Source organism: Carcharhinus amblyrhynchos, chromosome 3, assembly GCF_965287045.1.
Source record: "Carcharhinus amblyrhynchos chromosome 3, sCarAmb.v2.hapA, whole genome shotgun sequence".
NCBI lineage: Eukaryota > Metazoa > Chordata > Chondrichthyes > Carcharhiniformes > Carcharhinidae > Carcharhinus > Carcharhinus amblyrhynchos.
Genome location: NC_137326.1, coordinates 64,002,399 through 64,018,769, shown reverse-complemented (window position 1 = coordinate 64,018,769; position 16,371 = coordinate 64,002,399). Strand labels below are relative to the sequence as shown.

The 16,371-nt window shown below is 44.7% G+C and overlaps 1 protein-coding gene across 1 annotated transcript in view; it reads right to left on the bottom strand.

The window, feature by feature from the left end:
• Positions 1–2,916: 2,916 nt before the first annotated feature.
• The window catches only part of ift122 (intraflagellar transport 122 homolog (Chlamydomonas)), a 211,307-nt gene continuing 197,852 nt past the window's right edge, over positions 2,917–16,371 (bottom strand). The window contains exons 28-29 of the mRNA XM_080184780.1: positions 4,638–4,802; positions 2,917–3,260 (exon numbers count right to left, since the gene is read on the bottom strand). Coding sequence (XP_080040906.1) covers positions 3,171–3,260; positions 4,638–4,802 — 255 coding nt within the window. The 3' untranslated portion in view covers positions 2,917–3,170. The remainder of the gene's footprint in view (positions 3,261–4,637; positions 4,803–16,371) is intronic.

Below are 16,371 nucleotides of genomic sequence, written 5' to 3'. Positions count from 1 at the left end.
ACAGACAGCTGATCAGATTGTCTCAATTTGAATGGCAAAAATGTTCCATGAACTCCTCACACTTATTGTTGGAGGTGAGGATGGGAAGAACAGAGTTTTAAGATGTTTTGCAATAGAGGAACATTACGTTATCAAGTGGAGTTAAGTGCTGTACCAGGGGAATCAGCCAGGGCGAGAAAGCCTAATCGTCAAAGATGTGCAGGTAAGGTGGATTGTAAATGTGAGGGGATAGCTTTTCCAAGGGATAAGTACAGGAGGAGATAGGGTTGGGATGTGGAATGGGTATGTGGGGGGAAAAATAATATAAGAAATTGATTAGATGTCCTGGATGGGATGAGCAAAACCATGTAAGATGGCAAATTCAAGGGGGTGACTGTGAATATGGGTTGAGAATACACATGGACAGAGAGATTTAAGGTGGTGAACTCAGGGTATAGGTAGAATGATGTGTTTCCACTTGCTCAGCCATATATGTGGGTCCAGCATTTACCTCCACTCGCTTAAGTACAAGAGACACAGGCTTGAAAGGATTTTCCTCTACTGCAAAATAGGTGGACAGATTCTTGAGGTTTCAAACAAAGAGGGACCTGTGCAAGTTCTTTCAGGCCCCCATCAACAATTAAACTCAGGCACCTCCTCTCCCTCTAGCAGCATTGGCCTATTCCCTCCCTTTATGTCCTACCCAGTTAAGTGCAAAGGAGACCAGTAGGCCCACTTCTCACATGTGAACTGCTTCAGGACCAAGAATATAACCAGGGTCATAGGGCATCTCCAGGTCAGAAAATTCAGGCTGTTATTTTGATTAAATCTATCTCAAAATATGCATCGACTACTGAACAACATTAAATTTGGTTTAGTCATAGATAATGACACAAACTTTACGTGAACTTCCCACATACATAAGTGTTTCCAAGGAAATCTGATGATACAAATTTATTTTTAATCGTGTATACACAAATTTATAAATATATCAAACACCAGAGAAACACAGGGACCAGAATTTCAATATTTGCTATTCATCATGAAGTTAAACATCTTCTTGACCTTTCTTTTCTGATTTTATAACAAAAACACAGAGAAAACTTCTTGGATAGTGTTTTAATTACTAGTAATAATCTAGGAGCCTAGATGAGAGGCTGAACCTTATAATCAATTTGGACAATGAAATAAGTGTTTTCTAAACCGCATATCACAAGGGATAGCCAATCTCCATTGCAAAGATGCACCTTGGCCACTGTCCCACTGTATTATCAGGTGTTGTTGGCCTACTGCATGTTTGATGGGCTTACTGCACCCTTAACTGGCTTGCATTGTGAATAGTGTGCTGGAGGCTTGGGCAGCAGTGCACAGGATTCATGCAAACTTGTGTTAACTAGGGCACACGCCCATAATGCGGCTGAAATGGTGGGCAGTGTTTCCATCACCCAGCAGAAAGAGGAGTCCGTTGTATTTTTCCAGTAGCTGCTCTGAGTTTGCCAAAAGTTCACCCAACCAACTTGTGTTTCATCTCTAAAGACCATTTCTTCTCCACTGCTATTTTCCTCCCAATAATATTTTTCCCCTCAGGTGTTACTTTGACTTTAGATGCAAGACTGGATGGCACAGTGACAGCTGTAATTGATAGAGTACATGGAAATGCATCACCTACTTTAGACAATGATCATTGTCGACATGAATCTCCCCTGTAAGTAGTTGTCCTAATCAGTCTGGAAAACACGGACTATACAATTTACAGAAGATGTATTTGCTGGATGAAGATTGCACAATGTTCTCAGTGTATTAGTCCTTCATACTGCTGTCAGCTGGAAGAAAGTATTAGGGGAGTTTGCAATAAATTTAGTTCTGATTTATATCAACAAGCTCCATTGAAAGAAAATCATAGAATCCACAATAAAACCTAAACCCTTATTTCTCATGTATTTACAGTACATTGTAAGGTCATGACATGTCCAAAATATCTGGTTAAAACACAATTTTCTTCATGTCAAAGTAAACCCTGTCAATTTATAAAGCAACTAGAGAAAGATCATCAATATATTACTGGGCTGACATCTACTCAGCTTCTAAGTCTCCTTGCATACAAGGTCAAAGAATAATTCTCATAATCCTTCTTATCACTACATAATGCTCAATACTTTAGTCTGAGGGAGGGACAGGAATGAACCTTTTACTCATCAAAATGAGGACAGAAGGTGTTCAGGTTGGAAACAATAGAATTAAGCACTGTACAAATAAGGAATACAATGTTATAGACAGGTCTGGTCCAGGGCAGGGACTGACAGAGACAAGTTAATCACAAAGTAAAGTTCCCTTCACACCAATTTATCCCAGTGTGAATCTCACTACTTTTAGGAGCTGAGCAGAGCGGGAGAAGGAGACAGGAAATAATCAGGCAGCCACCATTTTGTGGATTGCAAAATTGTTTCAGCTAATTGTGGTATGTATTTTGTATATCAGTAAACACAAAGGAGATTATTTTTCAGATGTATGCTCTGAGAGGTGGGTGGGGAGGTTTTTCAATCAATTGTTGTTAAATAATATTCTTTAAATGGAAGGAATTCTGTCTTCCCCATCTGGTGCTCTGTGTTAGTACTGCATACTTGTAAAGTCAACCCTATAGCTTGCAAGTCCCAGTATCTGCTTAGAGCTATTATTATCCATTTACGGTGCAGCAAGACTGATCTACCAGCAAATATTTCTCAAACAACAGCTACTTAAGGGAGGGGGATGGTGTTAGGAGCAAACTGCTGACTTTGGACAGACCCAAACCTATTGCCAGTAGGGAATGAACCATCATCACACAAAAATACCAAAAGCCCATACCACAGGAGGAAGCGGCCACACCATATTGGTTTCATCCCTTAGAATTCTTTCAGTTACATCCACATTTATCATGAAATGTACAATCCTCATTGGTTTCATTTCATATTCATTTAATAGAAGAACAGTAAAATTTCAGGTTATGGGAATTCAGCGTTCAGCTTTCCAAAACCATAATGACAGCCTGTATGTCCCAAAGACAACATGCAGCCTGTTCTGGAGGGTCAATGTGCAGCAGACCAAGTTCATGCCCTAAATACCATTAACATTGCAGCAAAATTCTTAGGGACAAAGTTCCCAAACTAAAGGAATGGTAAGATCCTTTTTAATCTTTAGATGTGCCATGTTGATCATAGGCCGAGTTCATCTATTGGTCGACGACAGTATGGGCAACAGTTGTGCTGCAGAACGAGCAATTCATAGTCTTCACTGTGAAACATCTGTGGGTGAAGAATAACATTGCTAAGTAGGCATGGGCAACACAATCACAATCAGGCAATATTCAAGTAAACAGTACTAAATCTGGATAAAATGCAAGCTAACCTAGTGAGCAAATGTGTATACATAGTATTTCCACTGGGTGGAGGGTATGGATGAACAGAAAAACAAAGGAGAGTTCTGAAAGGTAATTCCCTGAAAGTACAGGACAGGTAAATAAAATTATTTTTAAAAAAGTCACTGGCATTTTGGATTATACAAATTGGAGCATGAAATATAAGACAGAAAAAGTAATGATATAGTTTCACAAAATGTCGATGAGGCAACAAATCACTGTATATAGTTTTGGATATCCCATTAAAGACACAGAGTGCCTAGCATGCAAGGGCAATCTCAATGAGACACACAATGAGCACAAGGTCCAGCAAACAAATTGGATGGTCAACGGATTAGTAAGAAAGGGAAAATGGGGCATAAAGTCATGAAGGGTGCTAGAGAAATTGGAGAAAGATGTGGGTTGCAAGCTAGGGAGGGGAGCAGATTTGGCCCAGTGGACAGAGGGAAGCAGGACAGTAACAGAGGCAGTTGCACAGATGATCTCAATCCAAGAGGTGAAGAGGCTTAAGAGCAGTTTGCACTTGTTGAAGAGGGTAGCGAGGAAATGGAGAGGGGGTTAGGAACAGTTGCGAGTGAGGGAAATAAACTGGGGGGGATGGGGGAGGATTATTCTTGCTATTAAGTTCTAATGTAATATACACTTAGGCAGAGGAGTTGCTGTTGCCCAACAATCAAGTCTGAGACTTTTGGACTGGAGGCAGTGAAGATGAGGGCTGTGCTCAGAAGACTGACCAAGGTAGAGAATCAGCGTGGTGCATAACAGACATTGATTCGGAACCTACTTCCTTTCTGACAGATAGGTGAAGTTAAAATCAGGGCTTGAGTAGCTGGCAGTTCATAAATTTAGCTGTAAGTGATTTGGGGGAAGAGATTGTAATTTTCAAGATCAGTGTAGAAGGATGTAAGAAGATGTGGGTGTGAGGGTTCTCTGGAAGTGGTTAGAGATTAACTTTCCTGTAATTGAAACATTTGAATTATGAGCGTAGAAAGGGAAAAAGAGGTGACCAGCTCAAGGGGAGAGAGTGTGAATATGAAAGCAGATTAGACAGAACAGGAGGGAGGTGAAGTCATTGGGGAAGTGTCAAGTGGAGCTGATAATGTTCCAAGTCACTGAGTATGAAGACTCACTCTGTACAGAGAAGGGAGGGGATCTCTGGAAGAAAGTTGATTGGGACTTGGGGGCATAGATGTTGCATAAGAAAATTTTAAATAAGTTAATGAGGTGCAAGAAGAGTTATGATAAAAAAATGTAAACATCCCACCTGGAAACATGTAGGGCACATGGTGATGGAGACATCAGGTAACAGTGATCGATAGTAGTGCCATCTTAACGGCTTTGCCCAGCGTTTAATCAGAACATCCCTTCTGCTCATTGATTGTAGAACTTCCCTATTCACAATTACCGGGACAAAATCTGAGCCACCTTGCTGCAAGGACAAATGCCGGGGTAAAAGATGAATTATAATTATTTGACTACACTGCCTATTATTTCCACAATATCAAATGGAACTTGTGTCTTTGATGATGAAGAAGACTTGTGAGACACTCTGAAAAGTTCAGTGCGTTTCTAGACTTTGTCTGCCTAAGTTCTACGATTCTGCAGAAAAGTCCGATAGTGAAAATAAGATCTGAATGCAGAAATCACAAACTACTGGAAAAGATACAAGGAGATTTGATGGAGTGTACAAGATTATGACAGGTCTGGATAAGGTTGACAAAAATCAGTTCCTTTTAGTTGATGCTGCAAGGACGAGGGAACAGAAATTTAATAAGGTTGTGGAGATTAGATGTAGGGGGATGTGAGGAAGAACTTTTCTTTTACACAGTCAGGCATAATGACCTAGGCATTTCTGCCCATGAGAGTGCTGGAAATGGAGATGATAAATGATTTAAAAAGGAAACTGGATGGGCACTAGAGGTAAATAAACTTACAGGGATACGAGGGTAGAGCAGGACTGATTGGATTCAATAGGTCTAACCATCTCCTTATGTGCGATAATGACTCTGGGGTGAATTTTACAGGAGGAGGTGAGGTTACCTGGTTACAGCATCTTGCCAAGTTTAAAATGGGCTCCCCTGCAGCCATACTATGCTGGGAGTGGGAATTTAGCCAGTCAGGCAGTTGGGAGAGCTGCTGGCCAATCTGACTAGCCAGCAGTGGAGTAGTCCCATCAACATCAGAATATAGTAGGAGCCACTGCTCAGGCTACTGCTTTGGGCACTGCCTCACAGCACCAGGGATCCGGGTTTGATTCCCAGCTTGGGACACTGTCTATGCGGAGTCTGCACTTTCTCCCCTTGTCTCCATGGGTTTCCTCCAGGTGCTCTGGTTTCCTCCCACAGTCCAAAGATGTGCCAGTTAGGTGGATTGGCCATGCTAAATTGCCCCTTAGTGTCAGAGGGGCTATCTAGGGTAAATGCATGGGGTTATGGGGATAGGACCTGGGTGGGATTGTGGTCGGTGCAGATTTGATGAGCTGAATGGCCTCCTTCTGCTTTGTAGGATTCTATGACATACAAGGAGTCCTATGAACAAGGAGGAGCGATACCAATCTTCAAGGTAAATTGGGTTTTGGTTGAGGAGGAATTGAGGACACTAGCAGATTGGGGAAGGCAAGAGAGGGGTGGGCGGGGATGTTACAGTGGCCAGAAATTGAGGAACAAAGGAGGAACTCCATCTTGGATGGGGATGATCCTGATGGATACAGGGGTACCCCTCCCCCTCTTGATGGCCTTTTAGTCTGAGCTGGTCGCCTTTCTATCATCACCCGACCAGTTATGGTGGTGGGGGGGAAATTAGGTCCGTAACGTGACCTTTGATTTGGCCAAATAGGCATAAAAGGACAGGTAGGCTGCCTGATGCCTTCTCTGACCTCCCTATTGTATGGGAGTGCAGCTCAGGGTGGGCAGGGATGGACCACCATAAAATTCTTCCATGAAGGTGAATGACAAGAACTATTCCTTATTAGGCATTGGATTAGAAACACAGCCCATTCTACAGAAATCTGAATTTAGATTGCAGTTTTAAATTAAATTTTAAACAAAATTCTAGCATAATGTTTTGTAAAAATGACACACCCAAGTGTCACTGTCCTAATGTCCATTGACCATGTTTACTGAAGACATTAAACTGAAGATGTCCTCTTGTGTCCACACATGCTGCACCATTTTCCAACCCTGATATATACCCTAGACAGTTCAGACAGTCCTGTTTTTGGACAATTGTAAAAACAAATGTGAAATATTCCACTGAGAATTCAGTTTGTGATGTACCCTTGCTTAACAAGAAGCTCATGCCACAAAACCTAGTCACCTAGTTACAGGAAGGACGTAAATAAGATTGAAAGAGTGCAGAGAAGGTTCATAAGGATGTTGCCGGGACTTGAGAAGCTGAATTACAGAGAGAGATTGAATAGGTTAGGACTTTATTCCCTGGAGCGTAGAAGAATGAGGGGAGATTTGATAGTGGTGTATAAGATTTTGATGGGAATAGAGTGAATGCAAGCAGGCTTTTTCCACTGAGGCTAGGGGAGAAAAAAAAACAGAGGACATGGGTTAAGGGTGAAAGGAGAAAAGTTTAAAGGGAATATTAGGGGGGGCTTCTTCACGCAGAGAGTGGTGGGAGTGTTGAATGAGCTGCCGGATAAAGTGGTAACTTTTAACATTTAAGAAAAATTTGGACAGGTACATGGATGACAGGGGTGTGGAGGGATATGGTCCAAGTGCAGGTCAGTGGGACTAGGCAAAAAATGGTTCAGCACAGACAAGAAGGGCCAAAAGGCCTGTTTCTGAGCTGTAAATTTTCTATGGTTCTATGGTAAAACCAGACTGTGAAGCTGCACTCTCGGAACTGATTCCTCCCTCTCTCAAAACAAGACTGTGGAGTGTTGAACAAATACTTCACATCCATCTTCACCCAAGACAATGAGGATGAAAATATGGAACTCAGGGAGACAGACTGCAAAGTTCTTAAACAAATTGACATAGGGAGTGACAAGGTATTGGAGGTGTTGGCAGACTTAAAAGTGGATGAATTGTAGCAATGAATTGTGTCCCAGGCAGCTGTGGGAGGCAAGGGAGAAGATTGCAGGGGCTCTGACCCAAATTTTTAATTCTTCTCTGGCCACAGAGGAGGTGCCACAGAACTGGAGAACAGCTAATACAGTTCTACTATTTATGCAGAGTTGTACAGAGAAGCCAGGGATCTACTGACCAGTGAGTTTCACGTCAGCAGTAGGGAAACTACAGGAGAATCTATCTTCACTTGGAGAGGTAAGGTTTGATCAGGGATAGTCAGCATGACTTTGCCGGGGGAAGTCATGCCTTACAAATTTAATTGAATTGTTTGAGGAGATGCCAGTGTGTAGATGACGGTAGTGCAGTCAATGTAGTTTATATGGATTTCAGCAAAGCCTTTGACAAGGTCCCACAAGGGAGATTTGTAAAGAGTGCAAATGCAGATGCGATACAGGATAATTTGTTAAGATGGATCCAAAATTGACTCAGTTGTAGAAGACAGTGATTACAGAAGGCTGCTCTAGTTACTGGAATGATGTGGAGATGCCGGTGCTGGATTGGGGTAAACACAGTAAGAAGGCTCACAACACCAGGTTAAAGTACATAAGAACATAGAACATAGAACACTACAGCACAAACAGGCCCTTCGGCCCACAAGTTGCGCCGATCACATCAACACCTATCTATAACCCCTAATCCCATAAAACCCTATATACTCGTCCAGAAGTCTTTTAAAAGACCCCAGCGAGTTCGCCTCTACCACCACTGACGGCAGCCGATTCCATTCACTCACCACCCTCTGAGTGAAAAACTTACCCCTAACATCACTTCTGTACTTTCCCCCTCGCACCTTAAACCTGTGTCCTCTCGTAGCGACCATTTCAACCCGGGGAAATAGCCTCTGAGAATCCACCCTATCTATTCCTCTCAACATTTTATAAACCTCTATCAGGTCGCCTCTCAACCTACGTCTCTCCAGGGAAAAGAGACCCAGTTCCCTCAACCTAACTTCATAAGGCATGCCAACCAGTCCAGGCAACATCCTTGTAAATCTCCTCTGTACCCTTTCAATAGCTTCTACGTCTTTCCTATAGTGAGGCGACCAGAACTGCGCACAGTACTCCAAATGAGGCCTGACAAGGGTCTTATAAAGTTGCAGCATTACCTCCCGACTCCTAAACTCAATCCCTCGATTTATGAAGGCCAGTACACCATACGCCTTCTTGACCACCTCTTCCACCTGCGAGGCTGATTTAAGAGTCCTGTGGACCCGGACCCCAAGATCCTTCTGCTCCTCAACACTACCAAGACTCCTGCCCTTGATAGTGTACTCGTTCATCCCGTTGGTTCTGCCAAAATGGACAACTACGCATTTATCCGCGTTGAAGTCCATCTGCCACTTCTCCGCCTAGTCCTGCATCCTATTTATGTCCTGCTGCAACTTTTGCCATCCTTCCAGACCATCCACAACACCACCAACCTTCGTGTCATCAGCGAACTTACTTACCCATCCCTCCACTTCCTCATCCAGGTCATTTATGAAAATGACAAACAGCAAGGGTCCTAGAACAGATCCCTGGGGCACTCCACTGGTGACTGACCTCCATTCAGAAAAAGACCCATCCACAACCACTCTCTGCCTTCTGCAGGCAAGCCAGTTCTTGATCCACAAGGCCAAAGGCCCTCGGATCCCATGCCCTCTCACCTTCTCAAGAAGTCTTGCATGGGGGACCTTATCAAACGCCTTGCTGAAGTCCATGTACACCACGTCCACGGCACTTCCTTCGTCAATGTGTTCAGTCACATTATCGAAGAACTCAACTAGGCTCGTAAGGCACGACCTGCCCTTGACAAATCCATGCTGACTATTCCTGATCATGTCAAACCTCTCCAAATGCTCGTAAATCTTGTCCCTCAGAAGCCTTTCCATCAGCTTACCAACCACTGAGGTCAGACTCACCGGTCGGTAATTTCCCGGGCTATCTCTGTTCCCTTTCTTGAAAATAGGGACTACATCCGCAATCCTCCAATCTTCCAGAACCTCTCCCGTCTCCATTGACGACGCAAAGATCATCGCCAGGGGCTCTGCAATCACTTCCCTCGCCTCCCACAGTATCCTGGGGTATATCCCATCTGGTCCCGGCGACTTATCAATCTTGATAGAATTCAAAAGTTCTAACACATCTTCCACCTTAATATCCACAAACTCAATCTTTTCCATCTGCTGCAAATCCGTGGCAAAATCTCCCAGATCAGCTTCCACCGTGAATACTGAGGCAAAGTACTCATTAAGCACCTCTGCCATTTCTTCTGGTTCCACACAGACCTTTCCCCCTTCACCTTTTATAGGTCCTATCCCTTCTCTTCTCATCCTTTTACCTTTCACATATTTATAAAAGGCCTTGGGATTCTCCTTAATCTTACCCGCCAAGGTCTTCTCATGACCCCTTCTGGCTCTCCTAATTTCCCTTTTAAGCTCCTTTCTACAGTCCTTATACTCCTCAAGATCCTTAACCTCTCTGAGTTCCCTGAACCTTTTGTACACCTTCCCTTTCCTCCTGACTAGGTTCAACACAGCCTTCGTGCACCACGGTTCCCTCGACCTACCAAAACCCCCTTGTCTCATCGGAACGTTGTCACGCATAGCTCCAGACAAACATTCCTTGAATATCTGCCACCTTCCTTCGGTACTTTTCCCTAAGAACGCCTCCTTCCAGTTTATTTGTCCAAGTAACTTCCTGACTTCTTCGTATCTCCCCTTACTCCAGACAAACACCTTCCTAGCCTGCCTGATCCTATCTCGTTCCAATGCAATTGTGAAGGAGATAGAATTATGGTCACCATTCCCAAGATGCTCCCCTACCGAGAGATCCATCACCTGCCCTGGTTCATTTGCCAGTACCAGGTCAAGTACAGCCTCTCCCCTCGTAGGCTCATCCACATACTGTGTCAGGAAACCTTCCTGAACACACCTAACAAACTCCTCCCCATCCAAACCCCTTACCCTAGGGATATTCCAGTCGATGTTTGGGAAATTGAAGTCTCCCATCACGACAACTCTGTTATTAATACATTTCTCCAGAATCTGTTTCCCTATCTGCACTTCAACCTCCCTGTCACTATTGGGTGGCCTATAGAATACACCCAGCAAAGTTTTCGACCCTTTGCTGTTCGTAACTTCCACCCACAGAGACTCTGTAGATAGTCCCTCCACGGCATCCTCTTTCTCTGCAGCCATGACACTGTCCCTGATCAACAGTGCCACTCCACCACCTCTTCTGCCATCCTCCCTGTCCTTCCTGAAGCATCTGAAACCTGGCACCTGAAGTACCCAGTCCTGTCCCTGAGACATCCAAGTCTCCGTAATGGCCACCACGTCACAATCCCAAGCAGCAATCCACGCCCTAAGCTCATCTACCTTATTCACTACACTCCTTGCATTAAAATATATACACTTCACCCCCTCAGTCTAGGCATTTCCCTTCTCCACCCCCTGTCTAACCTCCCCCCCATACTGCCTGCGGTCCTCCCCTACCTGGGAGCTAACCTCCTCCGTCCCAGATTCCCCATCACAATTCCCTCCCCCCATCCTTTCTAGTTTAAAGTCCCCCCGGTAGCCTTAGCCAGTCTTCCCGCCAAGATATTAGTCCCTCTGGGATTTAAGTGCCACCCATCCTTACTGTACAGGTCCCACCTACCCCTAAAGAGGTCCCAGTGATCTAGGAACCGAAATCCCTGCCCTCGACACCAGTCCCTCAGCCACGCATTCAGCCTCCATCTCATTTCATTTCTTCCCTCATTCTCCCGTGGCACAGGCAGCAATCCTGAGATTACTACGTTCGCTTTTCTCTTCCTCAGCTGCCTGCCCAGTTCCCTATAGTCCCTTTTCACGAGTGCCATAAGAAATAGGAGCAGGAGTAGGCCATCTAGCTCCTCGAGCCTGCCCCGCCATTCAATAAGATCATGGCTGATCTGAAGTGGATCAGCTCCACTTTCCCGCTTTCTCCCCATAACCCTTAATTCCCCTGTCTATCAGAAACCTATCTACCCGTGAATTAAATACACTCAGTGAGGTAGCCACCACCACTTCAACGGGCAGAGGATTCCAGAGATTCACCACCCTTTGAGTGAAGAAGTTCCTCCTCAACTCCGATCTAAACTGCATGCCCCCCCCTTATCTTGAGGCTGTGCCCTCTAGTCCTGCTATCCTTTCTAAGCAGAAAGAATCTCTCTACCTCTACCCTATCCATCCCCTTCATTATCTTATTTGTCTCTATAAGATCCCCCCTCAGCCTTCTAAACTCCAACAAGTACAGGCCCAGTCTATTCAGTCTCTCTTCGTAGGCTAACCCCCTCATCTCCGGTATCAGCCTAGTGAACCTTCTCTGTACTCCCTCCAAGGCCAATATATCCTTCCGCAAGTGCGGCGACCAAAACTGCACACAGTACTCCAGCTGCGGCTTCACCAGTACCCTGTACATTTGCAGCAAGACCTCCCTGCTTTCATATTCTATCCCCCTCACTATAAAGGCCAACATTCCATTCACCTTCTTGATCACCTGCTGCACCTGCAGACTGGGTTTTTGCGATTTGTGCACAAAGACCCCAAGTCCCTCTGCACCGTAGCATGCGGCAGCTTTTCATCCTTTAAATAATAATCCCTCCTACTATTATTTCTGCCAAAGTGGATAACCTCACACTTGCTAACATTATACTCCATCTGCCAGGTCCTCGCCCACTCACTCAGCCTATCCAGATCTCTCTGCAGACTTTCCACACCCTCCACGCAATTCGCTTTTCCACTCATCTTCGTGTCATCAGCAAATTTCGTTACCCTACACTCAGCCCCCTCCTACAGATCATCTATGTAAATGGTAAACAGTTGAGGCCCCAGCACCGATCCCTGCGGCACTCCACTAGTCACCAACCGCCAACCAGAAATAGCACCCATTGATACCAACTCTCTGCTTCCTATTAAAGTCCAACAGGTTTATTTGGTTGTGAGCCAATCATGAGCCTGCGTACCATAGGAATCTGTGTTGGGCTCTCTATTATTCATCATTTATATAAACAACATAGATGCCTATGTGGGGGGGTAGAGTTAGTAAGTTTGCAGATGACACCAAGTGGTTACCAATGAGGTTGCGTGTCTTGGGTTATAGGAAGATATTGAATGGAATGGTCAAATGGCAGATGAATGGCAGATGGAATTTAACCTGAAAAATGAGAGGTGATAATTTGACAGGGAAGTATTCAATGAGCAACATGACACTTGGAAGTTTGAGGAACAAAGGATCCTTGGCGAGTTTGTCCATAGATATCCGAAAGCGGAAGGGCATATTGGTGAGCTGGTGAAAACAGTATATGGGACACTTGCCTTTACCAATTGAGGCATAAATTATAAAAGCAGGAAAGTCATGTTGGAGTTGTACAGAACTTTGGTGAGGCCACAACTGGAGTACTGTATGCAGTTCTGGTTGCCACATTATAGGAAGGATATGATTGCACTGGAGGGGGCGCAGGGGATCTTCACCAGGATGCTGCCTGGGATGGCAAATTTAAGTTATGAAGAGAGATTAGACAGGCTTGGGTTGTTTTCACTGCAGTAGACAAAGAACAATACAGCATAGGAACAAGCCTTTTGCCCCACCAAACTTTGCGCCGATGCACAGTTTCTATCCCTCTGTTTGCCTCCTGTTCATGCGTCCATCAAGATACACCTTGAATGTTGCTAACTTGCCTGTTTCCACCACCTCCACTGGCACTGCATTTCAGGCATTCCCCACCCTGTGTGTGGAAAACTTTCCTCACGTGTCCCCTAAACTTATTATCTCTCACCTTAAACCTGTGCCCTCTTGTAGTTGACCTATCCACCCTAACTACATCTCTCATTATCTTGTAGGCTTCTATCAGGTCACCCCTCAGCCTCCATCTTTCTAGTGAAAACAATCCGAGTTTATCCAACCTCTCCTCATACAAAAACCCCCCAGACCAGGCAACATCCTGGAAAATCTTCTTTACAAACTCTCCAAAGTATCTACATGATTGGGTAACAAATTGTCCCTAGATTGGACCTCCCTGATCCTCGCACATTAGGCGTAGACTAAAATCATGAATAGGTCACTGAGACAATGGGACGGCGGCGCGGGCTCGTTGGGCCGAAGGGCCTGTTTCCCGTGCTGTGTTGTTCTTTGTTCTTTGTACATCCTTCTGGTATGGGTGACCAGAACTGTTTGCAATATTCCAAATACGGCCTAACTTAAGGTTTTATACAGCTGTAACATAACTTGCCAACTCAATGCCCCAGCCAATGAAGGCAAGCATACTATGCCTTCTTGACCACTTTAGAACATAGAACATTACAGCGCAGTACAGGCCCTTCGGCCCTCGATGATGCGCCGACTAGTGGAACCAATCTAATGACCCTCAAATCTAAACTATTCCAATATTATCCATGTGCCTATCCAATGACCATGTGAATGCCCTTAAAGTTGGCAAGTCCACTACTGCTGAAGCATGGCATTCCATGCCCTTACTACCCTCTGAGTAAAGAACCTACCTCTGACATCCATCCTATAGTTATCACTCCTCAATTTAAAGCTATGTCCCCTCTTGTTAGCCATCACCATCCAAGGAAAAAGGCTCTCACTGTCCACACTATCTAACCCTCTGATCATCTTGTATGCTCAATTAGGTCACCTCTTGACCTTCTCTCTAACGAAAACAATCTCAAGTCTCTCAGCCTTTCCTCATAGGACCTTCCCACCATACCAGGCAACATCCTGGTAAATCTCCTCTGCACCCTTTCCAATGCTTCCCCATCTTTCTTATAATGCGGCGACCCTTGTTAATAAAGAATCTATCTAGCTCTGCCTTTAAAATATTCAAAGGTGATTCTTACAGCAACTTTTGAAGAAGAAAGTCCCAGGAACTCTCAACCCTCTGGGGGGAAAAAAAACTTTCCTCATCTCTGCTTAAATGAACTTATTTTAAACAGTAACCCCATGTTCTGGATTCTCCTAGCGGAAACATGCCCTCCACATCCACCCTGTCAAAATCCCTCAGGATCTTATATGTTTCAGTCAAATTGCCTCTTACACTCAAACTCTTATACTCAAACTTATGGGTGGCATGGTAGCATAGTGGTTAGCACTGCTGCTTCACAGCTCCAGGGATCTGGGTTCGATTCCCGGCTTGGGTCACTGTCTGTGTGGTGTTTGCACATTCTCCTCGTGTCTGCGTGGGTTTCCTCCAGCTACTCTGGTTTTCTCCCACAGTCCAAAGATGTGCAGGTTAGGTTGATTGGCCATGCTAAATTGACTGTAGATGCACAGTTTAGAGGATTAGTGGATTAAAAAATATGTATGGATATGGGGGTAGGGCCTGGGTGGGATTAAACATAAGAACATAAGAAATAGGAGCAGGAGTAGGCCATCTAGCCCTTCGAGCCTGCCCCGCCATTCAATAAGATCATGGCTGATCTGACGTGGCTCAGTTCCACTTTCCCGCCTTCTCCCCATAACCCTTAATTCCCTTGCCTATCAAAAACCTACCTACCCGCGTCTTAAATATATTTAGCGAGGCAGCCTCCACCACTTCAACGGGCAGAGAATTCCAGAGATTCACCACCCTTTGAGTGAAGAAGTTCCGTTCTAAGCTGTCCCCCCCTTATCTTGAGGCTGTGCTCTCTAGTCCTACTGTCCTTTCTGAGCAGGAAGAGCCTCTCCACTTCTATCCTATCCATCCCATTCATCATCTTACACGTCTCAATGAGATCTCCCCTCATTCTTCTAAACTCTAACGAGTGCAAGCCTAGTTTATTCAGCCTCTCCTCATAGCTCAACCCCCTCAACTCCGGTATCAGCCTGGTGTACCTCCTCTGCACTCCCTCCAAGGCCAAAATTCCTTGCATAAGTGCGGCGACCAAAACTGCACACAGATTGTGGTTGGTGCAGACTTGATGGGCCGAATGGCCTCTTTCTGTACTGTAGGGATTCTATGATTCTTGTCAAATGCTTTACTAAAGTCCACATAGACAACCGCCACCTCCTTTTTCTCATAAATCATTCTTGTCACTTCCTCAAAAAACTCAATCAAGTTGGTGAGACATGACCTTCCCCACACAAAACCATGTTGTCTATCACTAACAAGTCCATTTCTTTCCAAATGCAAATAAATCCTGTCTCTCAGAATCTCCTCCAACAGATTTCCCACCACTGACATCATGCCTGTAATTACCTAAATTATCTCTGTTTCCCTTCTTAAACAAAGGAACAACATAGGCCATTCTCCAGTCCTGTGGCAAAAGAGGATGCAGTGATATCTGTTAAGGCCCCTGCTAATTCCTTCCTTGCCTCCCCAAGTATTCTGGGATAGATCCCATCGAAGACTAAGGGGCAACCTGATCGAGGTGTACAAGATTATGAGGGGCACGGACAGGGTTGATAGAGAATAACTGATCCCCTTAGTTGAAAGGTCAGTCGTGAGGGGACAAGTTCAAAGGTAGGAGGTTTGCGGGGGATGTGAGGAAAAATATTTTTACCCAGATGGTGGTGATGGTCTGGAATGCACTGTCTGGGAGGGTGGTGGAGGTGTGTTGCCTCACATCCTTTAAAATGTGCCTGGATGTGCACTTGGCAAGTCATAACATTCAAGGCTATGGGCCGGGATTAGGTAGGTAGGTCAGATATTTCTCATGTGTCAGTGCAGACTCGATGGGCCAAAGGGCGTCCTCTGCAATGTCTGATTCTGTGAAGCTGAGGAATCTGATTTCTCTCACTCTCAAAATCAGACTGTGATGCTGCACTCTCTGATCTGATTCCCCTTGCTCTTAGTGGCAATGCTTATGCTATGTCATATGGGATAACAAATTGAGAGGGGAATGAGATGAATGCAGAACATGCATATGATATCTGCATTAATGTCAAGAATCTTGACACAGCGTAACTGCCTTTCTGAAAGTGTCTGCTGTCACAAAAA